The 21,903-nt window shown below is 39.0% G+C and overlaps 1 protein-coding gene and 1 long non-coding RNA gene across 2 annotated transcripts in view; both read right to left on the bottom strand.

Moving 5' to 3' along the window:
- Positions 1–21,903, bottom strand: part of LOC126921153 (collagen alpha-1(IV) chain) — a 55,378-nt gene that overhangs the window by 7,451 nt on the left and 26,024 nt on the right. Inside the window, exons 3-16 of the mRNA XM_050732423.1 lie at positions 8,316–8,360; positions 6,869–7,090; positions 6,355–6,417; positions 4,709–4,951; positions 4,088–4,249; positions 3,625–3,751; positions 3,396–3,545; positions 3,138–3,314; positions 2,532–2,696; positions 1,334–1,677; positions 879–1,131; positions 524–717; positions 186–392; positions 5–110 (exon numbers count right to left, since the gene is read on the bottom strand). Of these exons, the coding sequence (XP_050588380.1) occupies positions 5–110; positions 186–392; positions 524–717; positions 879–1,131; positions 1,334–1,677; positions 2,532–2,696; positions 3,138–3,314; positions 3,396–3,545; positions 3,625–3,751; positions 4,088–4,249; positions 4,709–4,951; positions 6,355–6,417; positions 6,869–7,090; positions 8,316–8,360 (2,458 nt within the window). The remainder of the gene's footprint in view (positions 1–4; positions 111–185; positions 393–523; positions 718–878; positions 1,132–1,333; positions 1,678–2,531; positions 2,697–3,137; positions 3,315–3,395; positions 3,546–3,624; positions 3,752–4,087; positions 4,250–4,708; positions 4,952–6,354; positions 6,418–6,868; positions 7,091–8,315; positions 8,361–21,903) is intronic.
- Positions 8,367–21,900, bottom strand: LOC126921186 (uncharacterized). The gene is made up of 3 exons (XR_007712254.1): positions 10,466–21,900; positions 8,766–8,931; positions 8,367–8,694 (listed from the first exon to the last, which is right to left on the bottom strand). It is a non-coding gene; the product is annotated as an uncharacterized LOC126921186 (long non-coding RNA).

The following is a 21,903-nucleotide window of genomic DNA, read 5'->3' as shown; positions in this document are numbered from 1 at the left end:
TTACCTGTAATACCGACTTCTCCCATTCTTCCGGGCATTCCAGGTTGTCCAGCCATTCCAGGGAAGCCCCTAGGTCCCTGAGTGCTGTAACCTCGTTGACCTTTGGCTCCCTGTTGATCGATTTTTCCCGTTAAATCTCAAGGATCAAATATCAGACGTCTATCGCCTTTGTTGTCTAATTTTACCTGTAGTCCGGGTAATCCTTCTTGACCAGGTGCACCTTTGCTACCTTTTGTACCTTTCACACCATCCAATCCGGGTCTACCTTGTAAACCTCTAGGACCAGGATCACCAACGTCTCCTTTCTTACCAAACCAACCCATTAATCCATAATCGCCATACGTCTGATTTGATCCAGGTTCTCCGCGATCTCCTTTGTTACCCAAGCGTCCCTAAACATCCGATCAAGAGAAAACAAGTTTATTTCACCTGTATTACGCGATAGTTGCATAAAAATTCAACATCGTGAAAGAAAAGAGACAAAAAGAGAAAAGAGATTCGATCTCTTTGTTCATATGCCTACCGTGAAACCCATTGGTCCTTGTGATCCTGGTGTACCCGATGTTCCGCGAGGTCCTTGATCTCCTGGCATACCGGGATATCCTTTTAATCCTATAGGACCCTGACGCGATATACCAGGTGATCCAGAAATTCCCGGCAATCCCGGAAATCCTTCGTCACCAGGCCATCCTTCGAGACCTTTCGCACCGTCCTCTCCTATAGAAATTTCATCGCACGTTTACTATCAAATAATGACAATCGCTACTTTTTTAAGATCTTTCTTAAGATTGTTAGTACAGTATATGTAGTACATATGTAGTATAATATTTGATAGGAGAAAAATTCGGAGAATAAATGTTGTCTCTTTAACTTCTTACCTATATCACCTCGTCCTCCTTTGTATCCTTTCTCTCCTTTCAGATTTATAACCGGTGGTGGATAAGATTCTCCGGGTTCACCTTTTCCTCCTTTGTCACCCATTGGACCTTTGGTCCCCGGAATGCCCGGGAAACCCGGCTCACCTCGAAGAAATTCTTTTGGTATCGATGCGTTGTCACCCGGAACACCCGGAATACCATCGAGTCCGGCGAAACCATCGCGTCCTGGAAACCCTGGAGGACCAAAATCACCCTGAAAACAAAGGAGCGCCGTTCGTTGCCTATGTTTTCACGAAAAATTGATTAGCTCTCGCGAAAATACATAATCACAGAAGACGTAATTCAACAATTATAACGATAATTATAAACATAAATAACAATTGTTCTTCAAATAGTTTCTTAAACGGCCAAGTCTGTCAGATGCCGTTTGTCATTCAGATAAAAAATATTCTTACCTTTTCTCCCTTAGGTCCTTGAATTCCAGAGTCACCACGACTACCAGGTTGACCTCGCGGGCCTCTTGGTCCTTCGACACCAGGGAAACCCTTGTCACCGATATCACCAGGCATTCTAGTTAGTTTGTCTGGCCATGTCAGTTTTCCCATTTCTCCTTTAGGACCTTGAGGACCAGCGATTCCTGGTCTTCCACTGTCTCCTTCCAATCCTCTGGGTCCCATAATACCCCGTTTACCCTGTACGCCTTTGAATCCACGAAGACCGGACAATCCCGGGTATCCTGGCGTTCCAGGATATCCGTCCAGGCCGGAATCACCAGGTTCACCCTTTCTACCGGGTAGACCTGTTTTCGGAAATAGTACGTTTCAGTATACTACGTGTATTTTATAGTAATCGATCGGAATTTACATTTACATCTTTACATTTAGATAAAGTAAAAACATACATTGATACTCCATAAAATTTTCTCTAATTGTTTAAATATTTTTACGAGTGTCTATTTTTTGATCGATGATAATCAAGTAGAGGTAATCGAAACGTAAAATTTGATTCAAGGGTGGCAAAGAAATCATTCTGCAAATAATTACCGATGAAAACTTTTTTATTTTAGATGAATCATTCAACTAAATTCCTCTTTACCCATTAACTACCGAATATGTAATTTTCCCGCCTTCCTGCCTATGTAATTAAAATTCTCACGTATTATCTAAAGTAGGTGGTAGAGATTACCCTCTTTTAACAGATTCGTTTCAATTGCGTTTAATCATTCACGATCCAAATTCTCGTAGAACACGAAAACGTAAAAATAGAGAGGACGACGTAGTAAACGATATTACGAAGCTTTCAAATAATTTTTTAATGGAACATTCAAAACCTCAGGATAGGCTTATAAGCATGTAAGTAAGTGAATAAGTACACGATGCTATCAGATGCGATAACGTTGTAATCCTATTGCGAATTCAAGATACAGCAATAACTGTCCAACGTTCTTATCTCAAGATGTCATCATCATTAGTCACGCTAGTAAACTGATATTGTCTCGACAGTAGCAAACAGAGCGGAGCCATAGTATAATATACTATTAAAGCACAGATTTTCGATACGACGTTCAAATAGAATATTAAAGTTCAACAACGTCCATAGATATTAAAATGAGAAATAGTTTTTATTCTTTTTTAATTTACCAATATAACGTACCTGGCGTACAAACACCACAGTCGTCTCCTTTAAGACCTTTTACACCTTTGAAGCCTGGGGCACCTGGAAATCCATCTGGTCCAGGAAGTCCTGGAAGTCCTGGTAAACCACGTTCACCCGGAGGGCCTCCGATCCTGCTTCCTTTCCCAGGGAAACCTTTAGGACCTGACCGATCGAAACGTTAATTAGTATCGCTGCAGGAAATTGTACAGGATACCAAATTTCCATTACAGCATATCGATGAAGATTTTTGCTTATAATTAAGAATAATGAACACGAACGAATAATTGTCGAATATGAACGATTTCTTCGTTGCTCACGAAATATCTGTGTTTTTAAACCAGAAGCATTAGAACATTTTTGTCTAGTTATTTATTTTTATCAATTTTTGTTACAAGACACCGTTCCCTCATTTTTTTCATTTAATCAGCAATTTTTTATTAATATTCCGACAATTAATTAATCGCTTTGTTAATCGGTGTTCTGACAATCAACGTCCTAAAATAATATAGACGTATATACAATTATGAAACTACGAATGTAGGTGTATAAATATGAATTATAAAATAGACGTATATGCAATTTATCAAACGAAAGAAAAGGTACCTTGGGGTCCATGGTCACCACGATCTCCCGGTAATCCAGGAATACCGGGGTATCCAGGTTTTCCATCTAAGCCTGGTGGGCCGTGTATCGATATTCCAGGAAAACCTTTTGGACCGTCGAGGCCGGGTATACCTGGTGCACCTGGTGGACCTTGTAAACCCATTTCTCCGGTAAGACCTTGAAAGGAGAAATGTAACGAAATATGTTTCAGTCGGTTCAACACGTTCTTCGATGGACATTGAATCGTTAGATACAAACCATCTTGCCCTGGCTCTCCTTTGATGGAAGATCCTTTCAGTCCTGCCGATCCAGGAGAACCGAGCGGTCCAGGAGGACCAGGTGGCCCGATATAACCTACTTTACCGGGTAAACCTGGTATTCCTGGTTCTCCTGGATTGCCAGGCGGACCTACATAGAAAGAAGCAGTTGTTACATCAAGATCTTTTTTCGTTTTATTTTTAGAAATAGGTACTGGATAAAAACAAACCTAGATCTCCTTGAATTCCAATATTTCCTTGAATTATTTCGTCCAGTTCCGGTATGTATTGTCCAGGTTCTCCCGCAGCTCCTTGTTTACCAGGTGGTCCTTGGTTTCCGGGCTCTCCCAACTCTCCCTGAATTCAAAATACAGAGCTACATCTTTCCAAGTCAATTTTCAAAAAGTCATCTAGTTTGCTATCGTTATCCTATTGAAAGATAATTCTTATTCAAATCGATTATCAAATTAGATATTTTCGTATCAATTGTAGTAAAATGCTAAAACATAATCATAGATTTGGTTCCATAAATAAGTCTGCAAAATTAATAAAATCTCAAGGTGTATATGTACGTAAAAGGTGATCAATTCATTTTAAACCAAGCACGAACAGCGTACAATTTGAATAAAATACGCGATGGAATTATTTTATTAAGTTTCTTTGACCAAAAATGAAACAGTAGAGTGGTCTTACGTCTAATCCATCGGGTCCCGGTTGTCCTGCATAGCCTGGAGCCCCTTTCTCTCCCTTTTCTCCCGAAGGTCCTGGCGGACCTATTGCACCCTGTTTGCCTCTAGGTCCATCGTTACCTTGCTCTCCCTTCATACCTTTAGTACCAGCGAATCCTGGACGACCCTGCGTGAAAATGTCACGTATATACAACACGAATACGACGATCCACGGAGACTACCTCTTAATTTCGCAGTTTTTCGGATTTACGTGGCCGTGTTCGCTTCACCGAGAGAGACTTTCTCTCGCTGCTCATGCTTTAAATCGAATCAACACTAACGTGACGAAATCCTTTTGAAATATCAGGAGATTCGTTCTATCGACGATTATTAATTTTAGAAGATTACAAATAGAGAAGGATACGGAGTGCTGCTACATCGAACTGTTCTAAAGCGTATTCGCTTCTGAGCGTATTCGACGTTTTAAATGTTAAATTCATCGTTTTGAAATAATTTCATACGATGCAATTTTTCTTCGTTCCAGGAAACTACTTAAAGACTACTTAAACCTTGCTATTTCCTCTTCCATTTGCAACGTACAATTTTATGGAATTTGTAACAATTTAAAGTACATAATGTTACTCACGTGAGGACCTTTGATGCCAGGTTCTCCCTTTCTTCCATAACCACCTTTATTTCCTCGCATCCCCTTCTCGCCCCTACTGCCCTTCACCGGATAGTACATGGTATCTGTTTTCTTGTACTCATCTTTACTCGGGGGGCCAGGCTCTCCTCTGTCTCCTTGTTCACCTACCGTACCTTTCGCGCCATATACAGTTTCACCCACTTCACCTTGCATGCCTGGTAACCCCATGGGTCCGCGGTAACCCTAAAGGATGATTCAATCGTTCGTTATATATCTGTCATAAGTAAGTAATCTGATACGATATCACTTCGTTCCGTACTTCGTATTATCGTATAAAATATACGAAAATTACGTTAACACCGTATGATTTTGTACGCTCCATACTGTATTGCGTGTGTTATTAAAAAGTTTAGTTTTAGAAGGGTTAAATCTACGAGTATAATCTACGTGGAAAGTACTAAGGACTCAAACAGTTCTGAAAAGTCTCGTAAAACGAAATTGCATTACAAGCTAGATCACGTTAGATCATAGTTGGATCTAACCGCGTTACCGGAACGAAATTATATCCAATTTCTCATCTTTTACACGACAGAGTAAGAAGGCAACATGCACGCGTGCACGGTGGCCAGTTTACAGAAGGGCGAATGCAGCTAACAGAGGTTTCGAGTTTCTCGGAAGTTGCCGATCGGCCGCAGTGGAATCTTCTTCCGAGGGTAGACGGCTCGTATTATCAGTGGCTGTCGTGTCAGCAGATAACAGGCTCTTGAAACGCGACGTTTCAGATTTCAGCGGATTCTGCCCTGTTTAGAGATTAACATGTAGCTCCGTTGCTTCAGCGACTGATCGTCGCCTCTTATCCAGCTAGTTTCATCCGCGTATTTCTATATTTGCTTACCATATTTTCTCGTTATTTTATCAACGACGAAATATCATTTGAACGTCACAGAATAACGACATATAGTAAATCGCAGAAGTATTTGAACAATTACTATAAAAACTTTGACTCGTATATCTTACGTTGTATGAAACAGCGAGCAATTTTATTCGCACGACGAGATACCATCGTCGCGATTATCAAATTCGAAATCGATCTGTGTTCACCGCTTCGTCTTATCGTTAATTCCATTTTACACAGCGTTCGCCGGTCGAAACTGATTTTTATCGTAGCACGCGAGTTCGAGGGGGCAAGGACAAAAGGTAGTTACACGATCGTACAGCGGTGATTTTTACGATGCTGCATGTAAGAGGATTCCATCGCGAGCACGTTATCAAGACGCGATATCGCGCGGCCCATGAATTCCTTTAAATTCCAAGTCGCATCTCGTTCGCCTCCGCATTTCTTATTTCCGGCGTGTCCGTTAAATATTACCGGCCAACACTTAGTCAGCCAGACGATATTTCATGCGAGCAGGTGGCGTTTCGCAAAAAGGAACGAAACACGTCCAAAGACTGGACCGCCTCTCCCTTTCCTCGTCTTTTTCATTTTCTTCGTCGCTTCTCTCTTTCTCTGGTAGCTTCGTGGCTTGGCGAACGAATGGCACGAACTAAACGTTCGTAAGAGGTTCACGAACCCTCTGGTTCGCCCGATCGGTCGTTACGGTACCCGAAGCGCGATACCAACGGATAAGTCGCGATCTTGTACTCACCACGTCTCCCCTCTCTCCTGGGTAGCCCATTTCGCCGGAGATTCCATACGATCCTTGAAAACCCTGGGCAGAAAATTGTTAATTTACCAATTATCACGGTGTATGGTTTCTGTGATCAATCGACGATTTTCTAGTCGACGAGGATGTAAATTACGCACAGAATACTACGAAGAAGCGTGTAAGTCGTGGAACGACTTTACTTTAGCTTTTAGGGCTACTGCGATGACTGTAATCGCGAGTGCCAATTCTACTATGGATAATAGTTAATTTAACGCGTCTTTTGCTATTCTTTTTCACTCCGAATAGAGGACAGTGGTAATAAATTCTGAAAGTCTATAGCCATCGTTTGAAGGATAAACGACGTAGGTGTCAAACTCGATAAAAATGTTTCTTTTTATTTTTATTCAAGATCATCGACTCTGGTACTTAAGTCGTTTACCATTTCAATTCTTCGATTATACTTTCTTAGTTTTTTTAGTTTTCAACGGGTCGTGGAACCTGTAAAGTTCGTTACCTCGAATCCGTCGATGCCTGGATTTCCTCGAACACCTTTCACGCCCACGGAATTGATACCTCCGTCACCAGGCTCGCCAACGATCCCTGGATCTCCTTCTGGCCCTGGTTGACCACGTTCACCATGCATACCAGGCAATCCTGGTGCACCGGCACGTCCATCGGTCCCGTTGCATCCATCCAGACCGTCTGGTCCCATTACACCTTCTGGACCGGGATTACCCTACGGCCAAGCATTTAATTATTCCAGATTTCTCTGATTCGTTCCGTTTTATTTTTACTCGGGTAAATCTCGACTAGGAGAAACACGAAAGGTCGCTTTGCTTCGCGAAGCTTCCTGGGAATTTTTCTTGGATAAAGTTTTAGGAACGCGTCAAGAAAATATTTTTCTAACACGGTTAAAGATCTGAAGAATTCCTTTGATAAATACGTAGACATAATAAATTTCGTATGTATTTTCATTAAAAATATACATACGGTCGTCGGAAAAGTTTCTTTCGTTTTATAAGGAAATAATGGATGCACGACATTTTCTGTTTTATGTTATTTTGTCGAATTACGTATGATCCATTTTGTTCATGTTTGTATAAAGACGCGTCTGTATAAAGGTGCGGAAAATACGAATATTTGGATCATTCAACGAAAGTAAAAATTCATTCCACATCTTTGAGAAATTATCCGTATTTCAGAATAGTGTACCTAACGTTACGTGTTGTTTAAGCAAAAAAAAAAAAAATATTTCCGTAGTATTTATAAAATTTAGGTTCAACAGCGAAAAGATGTAGGAAGAATTCAAGTATTAAAAAGCCACGAACCGAATGTTCGTCGATGAGAATTCTTGTATATTTGATTTAACGAGCACGATCTTATAGCCATCGCTACTCGTTGCACAAGTTTCGGTCTATTTTTGTTTCTTCCCGTAAATAATATTTTTTTCCTGATAAAAGACAATTTTTTATCTTTCCCGTAAAATGGGACGAAAATAACAACTCTACAAAAGTTCACGCAGATACGTAGCAGTGAAGCTTCGTCGATTTATTTACAGCTAAAGCGATCGGATCATAAAGTTGGCTTCTGGAAGAAAATTTCGAAACGTAATTATCACTGACAATGAGTTTCAGATTTTGTACGTGTGCGATAGCTTAAAAAGGCCAATATTATCTTCTCGCGCGATCGAATCAGTACGTGTTAATGAAATCTAATAATAAAGAGAATTCATTGTCAAGAACTGGTAAGAGGCAAAGAATTAATGGGAAATTTTGCGGGAAAATGCAGTTTGTTGAGCACGATTAAAAAAGATGTCTACAAATTGGTTGGGATATTTAAATTCATAGCTTGTGGAACGTAGATAACATCTGGCGAGCAAATTTGGAAATTCAGGCGAGCCTTGAATGTAAAAATTGAAACTCGACAAACAAACTTTTAATGGAATGGAGATTTTTACGAACCGGTACTCCTGGAGCTCCGGGGAATCCTCGTATACCTTCGTCACCCTGAAAAGAAAATAGAGATCAGATTCGTTGAACGAGTATCTCGTTGCAATTGTAACTTCTGCCACGATCTTTTGCGACGAATATTTCATATTTTTATTTTCAGCGAAAAGATCGCGCAAGAAGTTTATAAATTCATGGAAAGATAAAATACGGTTTTTCGTTGGTTTTATAGTTGGGAAATTTCAACAGGCTTACAGATTAGAAATTACAAATCGCAATTATCAAACGCATATATCCTTTCTTCGACGACCGCAACAATAATCAGCATATTCGAGGAGACATCGGATGTAGTATTACCAGACCCATCAAGGATATCACACCCACTCCTCCTTTCCTATAAAAATAAATTTCACAATTATGCGTACACCGCCTACTACATATTTCTTTAAATACGTTACATCGTACATGATTCGTCGCAATTGCGAAAGTACGATTATTGCATCGCACAATTGATTCGCTGGAAGGCCATCTAATCAGTGGTGCAACTGCGACCATTTCAAATGTGTACTTCCTGATCCGGAGGTGCTTGTAAAAGTGCACGATCGTTCGTGGCTGATAACGCAATTCCGTTCTGTGTGAAATAAAATGCGTCGTTAACAATTGCTAATATACTTTCGCGAGCCATTGTCTGTTACCCTGTTTGTAATTCTTCATTATATTTATTTAAGTATTAATAGAGAAAAGTATGGTATTTGTTGTTGAATAGCATTGATAAGCTCGTCATGGTATCAGAGCGTTTAATCGTAGTACGAACGAAATCATACTAGAAAATTTTTAAAGTAAACGTAAAACTGCGATTGTTTTAGTAAAATTAATCCGATTGTCGTGTTTTACGTTTTATAAAAGTCGTAAAAATTGATAGCGGTATACTATCCTATTCTGCTTTTTCTAACAATAGGAAATTTCGTTTCCATTGCAAACGACAATAGCGAAATAGATAAACTTTTTACAAACTGCGGTACGGACGTGTTGTACGTCGAACGGGTATCAGAAAAAATAGAAATATCCTTTTGCATCGTAATATCGTGTGCCGCTTTGATCGTAATACTAATTGAATTTTTGTTTTGTAAATGTTGCTCATAATACGAGATAGTAGATGGCGAAGGAAAATAAATAAACTGTTTTTTATACAAATTAGCAACGAACCTAGCAACTAGTAATTTCTATGCGGATGTTTACGCAGTTTCATATTTTTCCGAATGTAATGTAATAAATAAGATAGAGATTCGTTTTATCCACTACATATAATCACGAAGATTTAGCTCTGCTAATTTCGTTTACCATAAAGTGTACGTTGAACGCTGATGAATTATAAAACATAATAAATCATAGTCGGCTACTTAACATCATCATTATGACGTGTTTCCACATAAACATTTTTCACACCCTCCTAAGAACCACTTTACACACCACCGTCATGCTATACCATAATAATCCGTCGTGCCTGAAGCGTAACAACGAGGAGGAAGGAAAGGAACAGAGTCCACCGCAACGAAGACAATTACTCCATATAAACCACCGTACGGGACAAACAATGTGCATGCATACAGCATTTCACGTCGAAAAAGGAGTATCCCGCGGAAAGTAGTCCCCCGGGCAAGCAACACGCGGTAATTTGCACACTCGCAATTCCGCCACCGTTTCTCTACCTACGAAACTCGAATTACTCGCATAATTAGGATGTACGGCTCGTGGTTGTTGTTAATTAACCGACGAACGTTAAATCGAGAATAAAAATAGTAAAGAGAAAGAAATTGAGAGATAAGTTTTTCAGTAGCAAGATAAAACGACAGAAACGTAGATCGAAGGTACGAGCAACGAAGATAGATCTCAGTTTGGAAACAAATTTTACGAAATTTAGTTTATGTTACTCGAAAATATACGAGAAAATATACGAGAGGCGTTAGAATCGAATTACTTTTGGTGGAGAAGAAAATAGCAAAAATGTAGATCGAAGTGGAAAGAGGTTTTGGAAGGAAGAGGAAGCGAACGAAGAGATAAAACCGAAAACTGCTTTCTTACGGGTAAAGCTTTTTTGTGTTAATTCTCGTGACAAGGGGTGGAACGAGGGCAAAAGGAGTTTACGAGACGCGTCGCAAGCTTACCCGTGGCTTTTCACGCAACATTTACGCTCGCTCGTCTCTGGTGAATGCGTGGCAATCACGGAACGAGTGGTTATTTGTACCCTCCTCTACTTTGCTACTACCCCCGGCGGATCTGCTTTGATCCTAACGCGTGTCTGATGAGTGCTCGACCGACTACAGATTATTTGTGTGCTTATCTTTGACATACAACGATGTGGTTATTACACCTACGCAGCTTCACATCTTTATCAATGTAACTAAAGAAACAGAATCTGAATAGACATTTGTTCCTCCTATTAAATGTCGTAACCAGCCTCTTAATTTGGATATTTTATATTACTACGTGGATTCTTTGTAAATTTTTACATTTATAAATACATAAACATTTCCAATTTAACGATTACAAAAAATCCTCGAGTTTCAATCTTATTTATTGATTTATTAATCTAGATTATAATATACGAGAAAATAAAGAAGAGAGAACGAATAAAGAGAAAAGATAGATAAAGGAAAGATAATCTTAGTTAAATCGTACGCATGTATAACAGCACATAGAAGTTAGAAAATCGATGGCAATAATATTATTCTCGCCTTTATCTTTGTCTATGCAGCATTAAAATATAAACTATTTTGCTTGTTTTTCAAGTATTCCTGGAAACTGTAATTACATTGGGAAATTTCATTATGCATTAAAAATGCGTATGTTGCGTTAAGTACGAATTGCGTCTTGACGCAATCCTCGAATTAGCTTGAATTTTTATTTGTAGTGGAAAATTCTTAGCTTCGTCAGATCTTCCGTCGACCATTAACGCACTTATCTTGCGTGATTACGGTTTTAAGAAACGGTAAAAAAAAAAAAGAAAGAAGAAACAGCTTTATCAGTTAACCTGTTGCACAACTGTCAAGAAGCATGCCTGATTGAGAATGCTGTAACACAAGACTGTAAACTAATTATATATTACTTTATTCCCTGCTGAAATTTTTCATGAAACGCGATTTTACAACGATATTTCGATGACTATTTTCGTAAATTCCTCGTAAACTATTATGCATTCCATCTGAATTACTTTAGCATTGTTTCATGAAAAGCAGTTGGAATTTTAATATCTGCACGATCAATCGTACGATATACAAAGACTTGATAAAGTTTCGTGCTACTGCTCGATACGAATCGGTCGCTGTCGTGGACCAGAATGGTCCTCCTGACCAAGACAAGCAAGCGTCCCGTTGCTACGCCGATCGGACCAACTTCCTTTGTCCATTGTCTTATTCGTGGTATCCACGTGCATGTTTCCACGTGGCGTACCACCATATCTCGCATTTAGAAATCTTTGGTGAACTCGTAAACTTATTAGCCGATACGGACAGCAGAGTGGCTCGTGGACTCTCGGAATTGCTTTACCCTGACTCAATTGCAATGTTATACATTTTATATTCGTAAAGTATGATTAATAAGAAATTCGTATTGAAAATAATAATTTGAATACTGTACACGTTTTTCATTTATCATACCGAATACATTTATGAATCATCGATGCGTGATATATATGGAACGGTTATTTAAAATTTCCAACAAAGGGATGCGCGGTGAATAGAAGATTCACTGCCATTCGCCTGGAACGTAGAGAGCCGGGACTGAATCGTTTCGTGAAACAGGCGTAAAACGGATATATATCATTCGTGTTAACGATCCTGTATTTCACACTTTAATTATACGTATCGGACATCCGAAATTGATGAACTATGCCCGATGTAGCGTCGACCTATTGCGGGACTCGCTTGTTCAGCGGAACGTTAATCACACCTCTTATTTACAATCGTTAAAGTGAAAAGTTATAAAGCGGCCCACCGATTCGCGGAATTATTTATGCGTTCGCGCCGATTTATCTTAATTATTTATCTTAATTGAGCGCGTCCGAGGAGGCCCTCGCGCTGTTACATTTCGAAGTTGTCGCAAGGAAAGCGAAACGCGAATGTGTGCGCGCCGGCCGACTAAATTAATATGGAAACGCGGCTGATTCGTATTCGGGTCAGATAACAGCGGATTCGACAGCTACCCATGAAATACTCATGGGAATCGGCCCGCGTGCGTCGCGTCTCCTCGCATGAAAGTCCGCTCTTATCATCGCGGCTCCGCGTTTCGAAACTTTTAACGACTCGATAACCGAGGCTCGTAATTTTTGCCCGTGCGCGAAACGTTCGTCGTGTATGGCAAAGTATAATACGTATAAAACCACGTATAAAATAGACAAAGTATTTGTTATAATATTTAGTGAGCGAAGCATATGTTTGTTTTATGTTCTCTTCATTTCATAAAAATATGAATATTTGATATGAATAATGAAAATTGTATAAAAAGTCACGGTTTATTGATTAAATGGTGATTTTAAAGAAATAAAAATATATCGTTCAATTATTTCTATAGATACGCGCGTATTTAGACAGCTAGATGTGCAAGCGAACAAATAAATAGTAGAACAGATGCATAGTGGAATTAATAGCCAGACAACTAGCTACGTAGAGACAAGGATAGAGGGATATGTATGGAATAGAGAAGAAAGGGAGGCTGAAAGTAGGCCGGGTATAAACCGGACAATAATTGTTCTTGATAAATTCATATGACCACAAATCGTTTGTAATTGCTCAATATTTCAACGGCCTCCATGGAAGCTGCGTGTGCTTTACTAATTATGATTGGGAAAACGCATGCCGCTGAAATATCACCGAGCAGGTACCGAGTCGAATATTTCTATATTTCGCTGGTGAATCGATTTTTCCACGCTACCTATCGCCATGCGTTTTGCCGGGCAGTTAAATCGAGAGACCAGCAAAGACTGCTCAATGCGTGAGAAACAAATTTTATCGTCTTCTTTCGTTTTAAAGTAATCTTTAAGGTACCTAGAAGTAATTTGGAAAGAATCTTTAAAAGCTATGTTTCGTGAACATAAGTAGAGGAACAGGGCATTGGGTAAATATCGTTTTATTTGGAATATTTTACTAAAAAAAGGTCTTCGATTAAAATTACAATAATGGCAATGAACAGGCGACGCGATTTATTTAAATTGACGGATCAGTAGATATATATCGATCGATATGTTATACGACGATAGTATAATATTTATCGAAATTCGGTGACATTTGGAATAAATTGAAAATAAGGGGCAGGAAGGTTGTTCACCTTTGGAAAACATGAATTTACGGTGCAAGTACCAGAGAGTATAGTTGGTAGAGGGTACCGGTGTCTACCAAATATGGTCAGACTCGATACAAATTGACACACTTCCTTTTAAGGGCTTGCGCTGATTGGTCTGGTGTGAACTCAGGCAAAGGGTTAAATCTAGGATGACGAGTCATAAATCCTCTTCTTAAACGGAAACCGGCGAATCCGAGATGAAAGTGTGCACGATTGAAATGTAATTTCGATGTAGAAAATGATAAATTTTATAAAGGAATTTTCATAAAAGAAATCGATCGGTCCAAAAATATTTTAAAAAACAGATACACAATATTAAGAAGAAATCTTTGTTCTATAACAGAATCTGTTTATTCTTACATTATTCTATATTTCTATATTAATATTTGATTCGTATATCTATATTAATACCCTACCATATAATGAAACTCGTCATTGTTAAAACACGTACTGACGTATATACCGACGTATTTCAACGTTGTAACATTTTGTTCAATTTCGTTCGTAATTGGCCTCTCCTTTAAATTTCATGCTACGCGTGACCATCATTGACCATCAATTTTATAATTCACGTTTCACAGAATGTCGAAATATCAACATCGAGCTGATCAAAGTTGCGTATGTAGAAGCGAGCCTTCACAGACCGAATAACGAACGAACAAACAATTTTGTCAATATCGCGGTACTTAGGTTCGTATTTTTCAATCTCGTTCGAACGATGGCCCACGTTTGTCGAAATATCGTACAATTTGACAGATAAAACACGTTTACGGTTCTCAATTAGCAGAGTTGGCTAGCCGATGACAGGACCAACCGAGAGACGATTAACTTCATCGTTTTGCGCGAATAAAAAAGTTCTGATCGATTAATCGTCTCGTTGACAATGTACGTGGATTAATTGTCGTGTTTGATACGAGATCAAAAGAACTTCTAATAAGCTGACCACGGAACGACTAATGTTAAAAGCCAGAATAAAGGCTCTATTCAATGTATCATTTTGTGTCGTGGATTCTTTTTTCTAGAAAACTCCTCAATTCCTTTTTTTTTTATCTTCTTTTGTTCACAGATAAACTATTCGCTGAAATTCTGTGAAACGTTAAGGAAGGAAGGGTAGGCAGAGCGTATCTGGTTATGAGATCATTCGACATCCGGTTTCACACTGCTGGAAGCATAGAATGATCTGTCAATGGGAAGTGCGTTATCGCAATACGCGTGGTATGTCATCCTCCCTTTTTCGTTCTTTTCTCTCTCTCTCTCTCTCTCCTTCTGTCTTTCGGTCGGTTCGCGCTTTTAATGGGACGACCTAATTTCGTGAAAATCTTACGCGAAGAAAGACGATTCAAATCGCCCGCTAGATTAGAGCAATCAGCGAGAACGCGAACATTGCGAAATTGCATGGTATAAGTGTGGGACAAATATCAGTGGATAAAGAACGTAGGAACAGATTTCCGAGAATAGAGTCTAGTTTTGGTAACTTCAGATGACGTTGGTGTTAAAAGTAATATTATACTGGGTGATGATATTCCATTATGTGGCTGTGGCTGTGTATTTCAGGCGGAGTAACACATTCGTTGTATCGATACGTGGAAAAAGTTTTATTTTATTATATACTTTATCATCTCCCATTTTCGTTTTCGAGTATTAAACTTTGTTGGTCGGTAATCGAATTCAACTGAACAACGGTCAATCTTCAATTTTCGCAAACACGTTTTATACGAATTAATTCATTTTATTAATTTACACTGAATGATGAATCGACGATAAGAAGGTCGGTTTTCTCATAAGCGAAATCTCGTAGATTTTATCGAATTCGATATTCGTCGGATTTTTCGCGGTAAAAGCGTTGCCAGTAACTGCGAGGTGTTAGATTCACGCGATATGTAGATGATTGCGGAACGGAAATGCTTCTCACCCCCACATTTTGCGATATGAGAAGACGAGCGAACGCGTAGGACTTCGCTGCGTGTATCCGTTCTATGGCTGTTATCACCTTTCGGTATCCGTTATCGCTGCATGAAATGTACCGGCAAATCAACAATGGGTCGAATGTGAATTGAAAGAGATTACTCCGATTTTCAATAAATCTTCCTATCAGACCGGTGCGCCCATGCTTTATGGCGTGTTTTTTGACAAACGAATTTTACGTGCAACAGGTAGTTATAAAATATCTCCCGCTATATCGATAATTTAATTTCTAAATCGATAATTTTAAGCCTCGGACAATAACAATACACAGCCAATATAGCTCACAGAATTCCTCGTAAATGGAAAAGTAGGAAAATTAGAATATATGAAAGATGAAATCGATCAGTTTGGTTAACATATCTTTTGCAACAGGTTGAGGCTGATATCGAATTCAGCGAAATTGATGCGATGATTTCCAACCTAACTATTACGTCGGCAAATACGCGTATCCTTGCAAGTTTAAAGTGTGTATCAGCAAATCACGCACTATCGTAGAGTTCAAATGAAACATAAATGACGAAACTCGAGCAATCGATGCCCCACGATTGCTACGAGTAATCGAGTATTTTTCGACCCAATTGCAAGAATATAGCCGTTATCGAGGAGGATTGAACGATTAATAAATTTCATAATACATGCTGCTTTTTTTAATAAGCCTGTTCTATCTCGATCTAATTTGAGCACATGTTTTTATCGTATAATATACTTTCAAACATAAATACGACAAAATTATTTCCCACAGAAACGAAGCGATGCATTAGAAGATAGAAGATCCGTAAATAAGGCAACTTCGTATTTAAAAGATCGACTTAATTCCAGCGACTTATTTGCTTCGGTTAACAGGTTAAACGATCACCGAGAATTCACACGTATAAAAACGAATGTCACGTAAATTTGTCCGGCTATCGACGATGGGGTGGTACAAAGTGCGAATGTCACGAGGGGTTAATGGCACGTAGGTTCAGTATCAAAGGAGGATAGCCGCATGGCAGAGAGAGGCGTATCGTCGGTGAAACGGAGATTTCTTTATCGGCGCTTAGATACCCTACTTCGTTCAAGCGAAACAAAACAGGGGTTACACGTGCTCGTCCCAGCCTCGTCAACGTCGCCGTCTCTTTTACCGCGTGGGCGTGCACTTCTGTTTCCTTTTTTCCTACCTCGTGTATTTTCTTGTCGCCTTTTAGTTTGCTCTTTGATCAGCTTGACGATCCCCACATGGACGAGCTTAGATTTTTCTAATCGTTTACCGCGTAAGAAATCTTCGTCGGTTATTAATAGATTTGGTCCAGCCTATTTTCTTTTTCATCTCTTCCAACTTTACTAAAATCTACCACAGCACGCAATACCGATTATCAAGAAGCTACGAACTTGCCAAGGAACCTACGCGATGTTACAATTTTACTTTTTCTCTCGAAATTGACTATTTCTTTTTTTATATGTGTCACTCGTCTATCAAACCGACGCGTCGCGACAACTAACGCTACGAAAAGCGCGAGGAAGCAGGAATCGAGTAATCTCGGGGCGGAACTGCAATAGGAAAGGCCCGCGTTTCTGTTAATTCGTGTCAATCCTGATAACGAGACAACGACGTAGACGACGATTTCATCGGCCGTACAAAATAGTCGTGGCACGTGGGTATGCTTGTAATATGTAATATCTGGGTAATCGTTACGTAGATAGGGATCAATGCCAAACGCGAGGAAGGCGAGATGCTGCAATTTATCATTAACGCCTACGTCCTGAACCGTCGGGCCGAATTGTTAACCCAAAGCGCAGAATTGTGCCATTCCCACCACTTCGGTGGTAATTTCGGAACGAGGTCTGCAGCTTTTGTTCGCCTCTGGCGATACCACTGCACCGAATAATTTTTCAATTGAGTTATTTTTTACAAGCAGCATCGAGTTTATTTCGATCGGTTTTGCGATCGTGTCGCTTTTACATGGGTTTTCAACGTAGGGGCAAAGCTCATGCGTGCTTTCAAAATTTCTCACGTCAGTTTTGATCTTCCGCAGTTTTGATCTTGGCGCAATTCGATATTTTCGTATTTTATTACGCGGTTTAGAGATATATTCTATTTTTTAAATCCTATCTCGCTTCTCGAACTGTTTATGGTTTAATGTCGTTTTAAAAAAGACTTTGAATGAAATTTTTTCTGCTAGTACTTTTTGCCTTTTGTAGTACAAACGAAACATCATACACATCGGTAACGATTCTTTCATATTCTTCTCAAATTTGAGAAATTTTCGGAATATGTTCTCTAAGCGGAAACGATATTTGTAACGACGCATATATGTATGAAAGATATTTTAACTGCATAATTTTTCCGTTAATAGAATTCACAATCAAGGACTGTTAATCGCGTAACATTTTTTACCGGTATAACTTTAAAGCTTACACGAAACGATGTATGGAAAAAGTCTCGATATTACACAGAAGAAAGTATATCCCTCGATTGGTAGAAATATTTTATCAACGTGCAGAAATATTCTTATTCGACGAAGCCACTCTATACGACATCGCGCGAGCAGAAATCTTCTTTCAAGTGGAGTGGTATCGCGAAATAACCACGGAGAGGAATGTTTATTTTTTCACTTGTTGCTTGGTAAAGTGTCGCGTCAGTGCGGTACCATCGAACACAGCATCCGTTCTCCAGAAAGGACCATGACGTCAGCGTGTTCTCGCGCGCGCGTTCCTTTTACGACACGTTTCGTGAGAATCTACCAGCGAGAGAAAAAGATTCTCAAAGCTGCAGTTCGTTTGAATTGAACTCGATACGCGGCTAGGAAATTAGAGAAACTGGCAACATCGTTACACGAAGGTTAACTACAAACACCAGCGACGTCGAAACAACGATCGGGTTAATCGAGTGCGTCAGCCTCGACTTTATGGTCGCCATAGCGAATGGTACCGGAAGATTTACGATCGTCAGGCAAACGATGAGCCCGATGAAATTTACATACGACCGCTCGAGATTTCTACTTTGCTCTTACGGCCAGATATTTAACGAATATTTTTGAATAAATGAAAAAATTATGCGTATCCTTCGTTTTATTGTCGCGACCAACTTTTATTGTCCAACCCACGTTCCTAGAAGTTGCGTGGAAATATATGAGATCGTTATTCCTCCTACATCTAGCTGCAAATCGATGTTTTTAGACAGTAATGACGCACGGTTATCGAATGGATATTGAATAATTCTGTGAAAAAATAACATCGTCTTATGAAGAAACATCGCGTTATTGGAAGAAATGTCATTACGATTCATTGTGAATTCATCGTCGTTGGCGGTTATTACCGTCTTGGAATTTTCTGATTTAATGATTAATCCGATATCGATCGTTGTGTCGTTCATGGGAAAGTTTATTGTCAAGTTGGAAGAACTTAACATTCCTTGTAATTTGCTATCGGTTTATTTAAATGTCTTCTTGAAGTAAAGCATTTAACTGCGTAAAATTTAATTTATCTTGTAAACGGTGAAATAATTCAATTTTACTGGAGGAAAACGTACCATTTTCGACTGGTTCCTACTTTAATGCATTTTGCTATAATTTGTAATTCTTGTAATTGTCAATTGATTTTACCTTGGTAATATAAAATGTAAGATAAGAGACAACGCTAATTATGATACTTAGTTAGATAGGATCCACTCCTAGCTTAAATTTATAACATCTACTGCGGTCAATTTTCTACGACCGAAAGTATTCTACAAATTTATATTTACGCTGTATTATTATAATTTGTTGCAAAATGAACGGTCAACCTCGAAGTGATCTTCTAAATATTCTGACACCGACGATTTAGTAGATTAGTTACCTAGAAGAATTATTATCATCATAAAGTTCAATAAAATTATCATTTGTTCCGTTTACGGCATCTTTTTAAGCCGCGTAAAAAAGGTCAGAAGCGACGAAGAAAATCGGGGATACTGGCAACGTTGCAGCGGTCGAAAAGGTCGCTCTCGATGCAGTGGTACCAGAAAGGGCCATGACGTCATCCAGATGACTCGTTTGGAGCCGCCGGCGTCCCGATGTAAAAGATGCAATCCGTATGTGTCGTAAAAAAGAGAAAACTGTGCTCGTAAAGCCTTATCTTGCCGCAAACTGATAGATGTTCATTAAGGAGTCGACTGCGCAACCGTGAAGTACCATTCTCTTAACATGGTTCCGCAATATTTCGCATCGTTCTGATAAAGGTCCTTATCACCTCGTTGCTGCATCCTCTATTTTTCTTGTGACCTGATTTTTTTATGTAACTTCGTAACTTGCATAATCATACGACATCTTTGCTTATTACGCGTATTTTGAGCATTATCCCACTTTCAAATTTCCCATAAATCCATAAAAATCCACAGTTTAGTATATCATTTAGTATATTTAATATATTTTATTCTATCGTGTTTCTCTAAAATTTCACCAAGTTTTGAAAGATCGGAGAACCAGCGAAAAAAGTGAACTGAAAAAACAAATATTACATCAATATCAAATTCAACTATTTGCCATCGAACTTCACAAACCATACTCGATCAAATTTCATCGACTCCCACCCGAAAACCCGTTCAACCCTCGACCGCAATGATCGACAATCGTTGATCACGATGACGGGCGACATCATTGATCGCGAGACAGCGTGATTGGATACGGTTCGCAACGTACGAACTCTTCTTATTTTCTTTGTCTCGTCCCGAGTCAGCTCTTCGTCGAAGACGAATCATTTCTGTTTCTCGTCACGGTGTAATGTTCCATCATATTGTATCGGGTTCGGGTTGCGAAAGAATGGATTCGCGGTACTTCTGTGCAAGAGGATCGAGTGCGGGCGGACTTTGTGGGAGTTCCGCGGTAATTCCTTCTCGTTCTCCGCATTTGGAAACGCTCCGTTTCTGGCGGCTGACGCCATGCCGCTCTTTTTTAATCCCCCTTTTGAACGCGTACACGCGTACTCAGCAACAATTTCATCGAAAATCGAACCGAAAAAAGCGGCTCTGGTATCCTCGTTAGCTCAACAAATGGAGAGAATACGATAATCCCGCTATGCGATTTCGATTGTGTTCCTTCCGCGTATTCGGTTTATGCAGTTTTAGCAAAAGAGAAGCGGATCTAGATTTTTCATTTTTAGACGTACAGTTATGTTCGATCTTGATATTCTGCTATTTCTTTTACACGTATACGCATTATTTATTCGTGTCATTTTTAAGCGTTTAATTTTTAACTGTGATACGTTACGTATTATTAGGTCGTCCGAAAAGTTCCTTTCGTTTTATAAGGAAATAATGGATGCACAATATTTTTCGTTTTAGATTATTTTATCGAATTACGTATGATCCATTTTGTTCTATCAAGATACAGATTACAACGTTCGACGGATTAGATTTCGCGTTTGTCGAGTCGAGTGTTTGATGAGTCGTTGCAAAAGACGTGTCTGCAAAAGAAAGACACTTTTCGGACAACCAAATGAAATTTTCTTTTTAAGAATTTCGAAGATTACAATTTCAGAATACAATTATTGCGGAATTATTGGATACTTTTGAAATTATTAGCCATGCGTTGAAACGAGTTTGAAGAATTTTTTAATTAAAATATGGTAATGTGGAATTAAAGTGATCGATGTAACAAGTACCGTATTTTTAATCATGGCTGCTCATGAAGGAATAAATATTTCGCCCAATTCTGGAGGACCAATTTAGGCACTTCTCGACGGTTACGGACTGCGGAAGCAATTAAGAAGCAGCTGCGATACTACGGATTCACATAATTTCCCCGTATTTTATTTTCTGCTAATACACCCACGATGTTGAGTTTGACTCATGGTGATAAAAAAAAAAAAAAAGAAAAAGATAAAACATAGAAAGATGAAAAAGACGAGGCATCTGTAGCCCTCATTAAGTATTTTACGATGTAATTGCGTCAGTTACTAAAAATTCTGCCTCTATCAAAATTGTTTAAGCAATTGTACATTTCGGTTCAACGTAATACGATACGATTTTTCTCGATTTACAATATACGCGATATAACTCAGCCCTTTAACAACCAAACTGATCAATATTATTTTTCATGGAACTTAACTTATGGGATTTGCCAACTTTTCGGTTTTCCAGCGACTAGAATATCATCAACCAGATTTATGTTTGAATTATTCACACGTTATATGAATAAGAATTGGAATAAAGATATTTTTCTTGTATATATTTTGAAATTATTGATTATGGATATATGCGGTTGAATAATTGTAAAATTGATTAATACTCATAAACCTATTTAATCATGCAATTGTCAACGTGAATAATATCCTGAGATATGACTGTCCG

This window comes from Bombus affinis, chromosome 10, assembly GCF_024516045.1.
Source record: "Bombus affinis isolate iyBomAffi1 chromosome 10, iyBomAffi1.2, whole genome shotgun sequence".
NCBI lineage: Eukaryota > Metazoa > Arthropoda > Insecta > Hymenoptera > Apidae > Bombus > Bombus affinis.
Note: the sequence above shows the minus strand (reverse complement) of the source record. Positions and strands in the feature narration are given on the sequence as shown.